Source organism: Aquila chrysaetos, chromosome 26 (assembly GCF_900496995.4).
Source record: "Aquila chrysaetos chrysaetos chromosome 26, bAquChr1.4, whole genome shotgun sequence".
Classification (NCBI taxonomy): Eukaryota; Metazoa; Chordata; class Aves; order Accipitriformes; family Accipitridae; genus Aquila; species Aquila chrysaetos.
This window is the reverse complement of record NC_044029.1, coordinates 3927550-3935803: the sequence shown is the minus strand read 5'-3', so window position 1 is coordinate 3935803 and position 8254 is coordinate 3927550. Positions and strand designations below refer to the sequence as shown.

The 8254-nt window shown below is 49.9% G+C and overlaps 1 protein-coding gene across 3 annotated transcripts in view; it reads right to left on the bottom strand.

Moving 5' to 3' along the window:
* Nucleotides 1-2070: 2070 nt before the first annotated feature.
* The window catches only part of NTN4 (netrin 4), a 50143-nt gene continuing 43959 nt past the window's right edge, over nucleotides 2071-8254 (bottom strand). For 2 of the 3 annotated variants that reach the window (XM_030003089.2, XM_030003088.2), the window contains exons 9-10: nucleotides 7407-7577; nucleotides 2071-3785 (exon numbers count right to left, since the gene is read on the bottom strand). In XM_030003089.2, the coding sequence (XP_029858949.1) occupies nucleotides 3649-3785; nucleotides 7407-7577 (308 nt within the window). In that variant the 3' untranslated portion in view covers nucleotides 2071-3648. Of the gene's footprint in view, nucleotides 3786-5850; nucleotides 6698-7406; nucleotides 7578-8254 lie in introns of all 3 variants that reach the window. The other variant, XR_003921692.2, reaches the window with a different exon arrangement.

Below are 8254 nucleotides of genomic sequence, written 5' to 3'. Positions count from 1 at the left end.
AGGGCAGTGGAGAAAGCTTCGCTGGCGCAGCAGTGTGCTGTATTTGGCTTAGTGCCTGGTCCTGACAACCCTCACGGCACAGGATTTGGGCTCGGAGGGTGCAAGGAGGGACTGAAAACTTGTTGTTGGGGCTGGGCGTTCCCCGCTCTGTGCCAAAGCATCTGTCGAGAGCTCATGTGCGAACCCACCAGAAAGAGCGAAAGAGGACTCCTGCGAGTGCCTCGGGGGAATACAGGTTTGGATCCTACGTCGATACACTGGAAGGACTCTATTGCCACGTATACTTAGGGTCTCTGTTGTGGCGGTAGCTGGCTCCAAGACACCGGCTTTACTTCCCCCAAACCAAGTGCACGTCACCAGCGGAGAGTCACTCCTGCAATGCTGACCGACAACCAGGAGCGTGGGGGCTCTGCCAGCCGGCCCCAGCCCCTATCGCTGACCCCCGGCCACTGCTTACGTCTAGCCTCCTGCGTTGGAAGCCGGGATGGTTGAAGACTCTACCTACTGTGCTTTCTTCAGCTCTTTATGTGCAGGTGAGGCACGAGGGATGCTCTGGGGAGAGCTGCTGCAGCTCCTGATGCCACCATCACCAATTTGGTCCCTGAAACCCCGGCACTCACCTCTGCTCTCCTCTTGCCAGGAGCAGCACAGTCCAGAGAGGGGCTGCTGGGTCTCTGGGGAGCTGCCAGCATCAGCAGCTCTCGTCTGTAAGGCCCTCGGGGTATGTCTGGAAGAAAAGACCCTTTTGTGGATGCTGCTGCCAACTCTGATTATGACCAGGTTGGTTTTCCTGCCACCGATTTTTGTCACACAGCTGGACTGGTCAAGGCATTGGTACTCCTGGAGCTGTCAAGCAATAAATCTCCTCCTCGGGTGGGCAGGGACAGACATCCTAGTCTCATACATGTAACAGATGGGATTAAACAGATAAACCAAGCGGGCTGCTTCCATAAACTCACTCAGTTGCAAAGATTTACTGTCCAAACAAGCTTTTCTCACTGAGAAGGGCTTGGCTGGCCATCTTGTCGCTGTGAGGTGATCTCATATGGATGGAGGGATATCCAGCTCGCCCTCTCTGTAAAAGGACATTTCTCCTTCCAGCCAAAATCCCCTCGCAGAAGTCTTTCATGGGCAGAATTGCCCTAGGGAAGTTAAACCCTTTCCTTTGTAAAACCATCAGTGCCAGACCCAAGACTACGACAGGGCTCAGACAAGGTGCCATAAGCAGCGTCTGCCGCCAGAGCCATCCCGGTTCCCTGTGGTGCTCAGGCCAGCCGGGACTGCGGACCTCTCCGCTCACACCCTCCAGCTTCCACGATGCCACGTTAATCAACGAGCCATTGCAAATGCTGTTTTAATGGCATTAAAATAAGATTAAGCTAAAAATACCTCAAGCAGGTAAAACTCTCAAGTTTCAAATCGAAACGGAGATATTGGAGGCTTTTAGTCTCCAAGTGTCTCGGCACCAGGAGCCTTTCCCTGCCCTCTCCTCCGCCGGGAGATGGGTGCTGCCGCAGCGTGGTGCCCCGGCCGTCACCGACTAACCTTCCTCCCAGGGAGCTGCTGCCCGTGCTGCGGGTTACGCCTCGACCCCCTGGCCACTCATTTCTGATGCTTGACTTCACTCTGCGGTGTTTTCATAGACCTTTTGCCACGGCACTCGTTTCCCACAGCCTTTTTTTTTTTTTTTTTTTTTCCTTTACAGTTCCAAATGTAGGGAGCGAGCCTGATTTCCGCCGTCCCCAGCTTGGTCTTATGGGTAACTGCTCTGCAGCTCAGCCATCAGGCCTGTGTGGATACAAGGATCTGGCCAGCCTTGAAAATATTTAGGTACAATTCCCCTTTTTATAAGAAGAGCTTAGAAGCCTCCCAAAACAGAGGTGAAATGGGATTTCTGTGAGCCATCCATGCTACTTGGCTTTTTACCACATGGTGAATGTTACCCTCCCAGAGAGGAAAATATCTCCCATGGCAGCTTCTCCTCACCCAGCACCATCTTCGCTGCTCAATTTAGCGCAGGCATGAAGACTGCATTGCCAGTGGCGTAAGCAGTAACAGGAGATGAAGATGTTGAAATCATATTGTATTTATTACATACATGAGATATAAAAACAAATTACCAAAATAGTAACATTTTTTTGTGAGTCCACAGGACCTTGCAAGAAAAACACATATGTAAAGTGGATTGGTAGACTCGTGACTTTTCTGGTGTTGTATGTCTTCCTTTTCTTTCCCCTCACGCTCATGAACAGAATACACTCTTTGCAATGTGGTTTAAAGATGCTTTACAGAAAAGATATATTTTAGTGCTGAAAACTGCAGTAAACTGCTATATTCCATGCTGGTGTTAATGAGGAAGTATAATGTGTATATACTGCAAACAGTAACACAGAGGAAAACAAATAAAATGTTCAGTTTTAAATACTAACATAAAAATAAAATAAACTCCAGGCCCACCATGAATCGCTGGGTTGTGATATGCAAACGCGAGTCCTTTCCATTCTCCGCATCCACTCCTTTTCCTGCAGGCAGAGTTTTTCTCCTCTGGCAGTTGCATTTTTTATCTCAAAGTCTCTTCTTCTTCTCACACTGTTTGCGAAGTCTCGCTGGAGTCCTGCCCACGGGGTCCAAGTGCTGGTCTGAAGCTGGGACTTCAGTGCAAATACTTTTATCTTTCAGATTGCATCCTCAGATACTCTGAGTGGCCAGTGCCAGGCTGGCCGTTCCCTTTATACCATTAACGCCGTCCAACTGGGGGGGGTCATCAGGAGTGCTTCTGTTTCAGGGAGTTTTTTCATGTGCCACCTTCAACCTCTTCTTTCCCCAACACAATTAGACTTCCCGCACCGTGAAGTGGCAGGCAGTAAAGTGCTTTATACATTGAAATATTTACACTAGGGCTAGGTTCATTTTTTAACACTTCAAGGACAAAAGCTCAGAGGCGCTGCACCCTCCGGAGCTGGCTCTTCTCTGCGGCCATGAAGTGGGTGGACAACCGGCTTCTGCCCTGCGTCGCGCTTGTGCCGAGGCAGAGGGATTCGATTCACTCCAGCAGCTCCGTCCTCGCCAGCACCGGCAGAGAATTTAGCCCCTGAAACCCTCAGCGGGGCGACCAGGTTAAAAGCAAGAGGCGTCGGGTTCTCTTTGACGGGTGCCGTGTCCTAAGCCGACGGGGTGTTTTTAAAGAGCGGTCGTCACCGCCACGCTGCTGCCAGCATCTGCCCGCCGCCTTCCCCGCGGCATCCTCTGGGCGCCTCTGGCAGTCGCCCGGGATCTGCGCTGGTGGCACCGGCAGCGCTGGTTTGCTTCTCAGCTGTAGCTCGTGGGCATTCGTTCCTTCTCTAGAGTGGCAATTTAGTCTGGGGCGATCAGTGGCTTCAGAGGAGTTGCTCCAACATCGCCCTTCCTCTTGTTTCCCTCAACGTAACGATGAGGTGGGCTCGGGAGAGCCCCTGGCAAGGAAGCTACAGGCGAGTGAATGAACATTGGCCAGGAAGGGTTAAATTAGACAGCGCCTACAACTCTGAATGCCTCGCTACACGTTTTGGCACTATTTTCTTACATTCCAGTTTTCATCCTAGAGGTCTTCTCTCTGTGAAGGCTGTTGCATTTTGTGCATAAAGAAGTGCCCTAGGCGGTCGCGCACCTCTAGTTGCAGTCTCTTTTCAAAATCTCCAGGACCTTTCTTCCAAGAGCCGACTTCCACTGATGGACAAAACTTTTCATGTTGACGATGAGTCTGCCCGTTTGGATGTCCTCATGTCCTGCCACGAGGTACTCCAAGCCTGCAAACCAGCAAAGCGGTCAGGGACTGCACAGCACCATGCTTAAGAAGCCTACTGACACTGCAAAGTCAGCCTGGATATCTAGCCCCATGTCAAAAAGCACTTATACAAGAAAATATTGATACATATTGATTCTCTCATATATCTGTATATCTACACCTCTATCTATATCTCTGGAAAAACGACCTGTGGCGCATCTGTCAGTGAGATGCAGTATACAAACTTTGATTTTATTAGCTTCTAAATATAAACGGAAGCTGAACTCTGGGGGCTGCGCTACAAGTTTTTATACCTTGTTTGGAAACTGTTATTGCCTTCATTTGGCAGGCACCTGCCTCAGCCCTCCCTGAATACACCTGGGCCTGGAAATCGGTCAGTTCAACGCATTCCAGTAATGACAGTGCAGGATGACCTAGTGCCGGTGTCTTGCTCAAAATATCCAGTGCCCCCTTGCAGGCAAAGGCACACGGGACCCTGACAAGAGGCAATACGAGATTTGCCGGCGCGAGCACCCCAGAAGAGCCTGAGGGGGCGGCAGTCACACTGAAAAGAGCTGCATTAATTTCTGCCTCCGCCAGATGTTTTAGGGACACGACAGCAGCATCTGGCAAAGCCTCGCCTGGTGTCCAGGAGCTGCCAGAAGGGGCTGGAGCACGGTCCCCTGGTCGCCCCAGGCATCCAGGTCTGCGCTTGGAGCCAGGCAATAACTGCTAAGTGGGGGGACGGAGCGAAGCCTTTGGCTTGAATTAGCTAAAGAAACACTGCCACAGGTCCCAACAGCCTAAATGGGCCACGAACGTGACAGAAATGGGGATAACAAGGAGGATAAGCCCTCCCATGGCAGGAGGAGCTCCCTGCCAGGGCCAGCATCCCGCTGGAGCATGCTTGGGATGCAGCAAGCACGAGACCCCCCCCTGTGCCCCCTCCTCCTTGCAGGGGTCTGGGGAGCACCACGTGGTGGTACGAACTAGCCTGGGGGAGATGGGTCTTCTCCAGCGCTCTCGGTCGTCCCACTCCATCCTGGCTGCAGCGGGGAGTCTGCTCGCGTTTTCTTGGGGTTTCATTTTGTAGTTCAGAATAAAGGGAGAGTGTCCCCTAGCTAAAGGTCAAGCATGTTTTTCTTTAATTCAATACAATTTGTTATCTACTTCATCTGAGTTTTTGGGCACACGCATCCTCTCTTCTGCCGAGTAAACACAGGATATGTGTGCGGCAGCATCGCCCTTTGCAAGATGTTCATTTTGGCCACGTCAATCCTGCTGCTACAAACACGACTTTTCGAGGGCTCCTAAATCTATCTCCCTTGAGAGAGAAATGTGGCATGCACCCTCAGAGAGCAAGCAAATATTGCTGCGGTTGCTGATTCGGTAGGGCTTTCTAGATATTCTAGATTTTCAACCTGATGTTAAAGAACTGTAAAATTAAAATAACTCAAACGATTGAGATGACACAAGCCAGGACTCCAGGCTGTGCGTTTTGCCCTGTGTTGCTGGCAGGCAGCTCTCTGCTTATTTGTGTCTGGGCTGGGCAGAGCCGAGGAGGGGACGGGGCTCCTGCTCCCTTGCAGATGACCGAAACTTTTAAATCTTTCAGCTCAGTGTCCCCCCAGAAGCCCAACCTGCCCCTGTGGGTGTGCGTGGAGGGGAAGGTGTGCAAGGGTAGCGAATATCCCCTCACAGGAACTTAAGCACATTTATCAGCCGAAAACAGCCCGTAGAGATTTGATAAATGCTTGGAGTTTTTATTTCTTGCCAGAGCCTTTAAAAGCCTACCCTCCTTTTGCTAACCCTTTAGCACTGTGAAACAGAATAAAAACATGTCTTTTTTTCTTTTATTTTTATCTTTGATCTCCTCTATGTTTTTGGGAGATGTGATTTCTATTATAGCTATATATCAGGAAATTGTTTTATGTCAGCTTGGCTTTTTATCTGGCTGTTGTCAGTTTATTCATCTGGAGGTCAGAAGCTCTTACTCTGAGAGAGGGTTAAATCTGCTGATATAGTATTTCCAACCATTCAGAAATGAATGTCGTAGCTGAAGAAAATAATGAGATTTCAAAAAATACCTGGGATCCTTTTTTTTCCCCTGTGAAATGATTAGATCTTAAAGATGCACTCGATGTTTTCAAGTTCCCCATTAGGACCAAACTTCACAACTTCTTTCCAACATGAAGGCTGAGATTAATTTATACGCCTTGGACTCTAGCACCTGCATTTCAAGACAATACCAAGCTTTGCAGTGTAAATCATGAGAGCCGGCAAGGGAGAAACACCTGATGTGTCAGACGCCTGGATTGTCCCTAAAGACAATCGCACCTCCACCCTTCCGCTGGTGTTCGAGCCATCTTCATTGATTCGGTGATTACGGCTGTCTTTTCCTCCGCTGGGAAAAAGCAGTGAAGCTCCTCTGAAGTTAGTGGGGTCGCAAAACTGGGTGTCAAGTGCGGGGCTGCCCTGCACGCTCGGTCTCTGACAGCTTCCACAGCATTCCTCCAGGTTCATATTAAGGCATCGGCATCTGGGTTTTCTTGCTTGAGTTTGCTTTGCTTTTCCACAGAAAAAGAAAACAGCTGTATCTGTTTAATTACAGATTTATGGTGTTTTACCAACACGCAAAGTCTTACTGCACTTAAACAGTAAAGTCCTGCCTAACGCTGCTGATTCATCCGACCCTTGCACCTGACAAGTCTTCCTGACTACAGCCGTGCAATTACGGCAGCTTGCCTTCAAAGCCAAAGACAGTCGCTCCGGTGGAGGTGAAAGAAGACTGCAAACGCCTCATCAATGAATAACCTTTCTGTGTGATCCAGCCTCGCAGACAGCCCTTTCCCCCAAAGGAAGTTCGCACATGTAAGGGACATCTCAGCACTGAAGTTGATGTTTCCATCGGTGATTTCCAGGTGATGTGTGCGCCTTACGGAAAAAAAAAACCTTTATCTGAATTCGTTGGTAACTGTTGGTTTATCTCGGAGTTGTAAAGAAAGGTGTGTCAGCTGGAGCTTAGTTTTGCTCTGTTGAAGAAAACCTTGTGTCTGCATGTCCTCGACCGTACTGGAGACTGAATGCACTGTTTAGCCACCACTGGTTATACTCCATTTCAGTAAAAGAAGATGAGAAAAAACTGTGAAGCCAAAGCTCTCCTCTCACTGCATAAGAGAAACTCTTCCAAATCTTGTAGATGCAAATTAGTGTTACTTTCAAAGGGACATCTTCCCTTGAGTTTAGATTAGAACTTCAGTACAATATCATGACTCAAATTAGACTTAAATGTGCTTTTATGGATTCAAATTAGCATTACTTTTGAAAAGATATGTCATGTAGTCGTGGCGTGATGTGCACCTCCCTCCCTCTGTGAACACACTGAGACTGGTAAAGCTGTAAGAATGTTATTATGCTTCATAAAGAGAATCAGATGTTTGAAGTCTGTAGAATGAACCAAGTTTTTCTCTACAAAACTCAAATTTGATGGAGATTGCTGTTGGAATCCAAATGATGTAACAGCCGGTAATTTTTAATCAACACCGGGCTGCAATCTCAGCTCCTTGGCATGAGGGGACAGAGGGGTGGGAATGAAACCTGTGTACACGTGGTGGGGATGTACTGCTCAGGGAGTCAAACCTACCGGGATTGAGGATGGGACAAGTGCAGCCTCTGTTAGTCCAGGATTCAGGGTAGAGGGTCCTCTTGCCCCGGAGGATCTTCAGCTTTGTAGATTTCAAGACTTTCTTGATCTTCACATTGACTTCTGCGTGGGAGCCTTTGTCATGAGCTGACAAGATCTTCGTCTTGATCACTGGGAAGACACGAATTCAAAACCAGGAATATATAAACTATTTACAGCGCTCTTTTTTTGTCTAGTGCAGGCGTCTGGGTGAAGCAGTGAGGGCAATTACTTCGTTACAGTGGAGTTAGCCCGATGCTCCTCGCCGGGGAGCCCGGGGTGAGCACACGTGTCCCCATACCCGTGGGTGGGAATGCTGCCGGGTGGTTTGGCCACGGGCCCTGGACCTGCCATGCGGGGAGTGGGAGAGGTCCAATGACCTGATTTTCAAAACTTGTGAGGGCCCCATTTCCCCCCGGAGCTCAGCAAAGCTTCCTTAGCCCTTTTGGAAATCACATGGGAATCCTTGGATTTAGGGACGGACCTGGAGGCTTTGCTGGCCTCAGCCCAGGCAGGGCAGGGAGCAGGCGGGGGCGTGAGGAGCTGCCCTCATCCCGCCCTGGTGAGCATTCCCGCTTTGCAGAACTGCCAAATCCAAACGCAGCGGTGGAGACCGAGGCGTTGGTGGGGACTGAGGCAAAACGAGGAGAATTTTGAGCTCACAGATACCCGCGGGCACGCTGCCGCTGCCTGGTATCCCACCTGGCGAGCCCATGGATGGTGGAGGCTCAGGGCTCAGGTCCCACGCGTGAGCCTCCCCACCACCGTGCCGATGCCTACGCTGGTAGGTATCCCGTATCGCGGTGCTT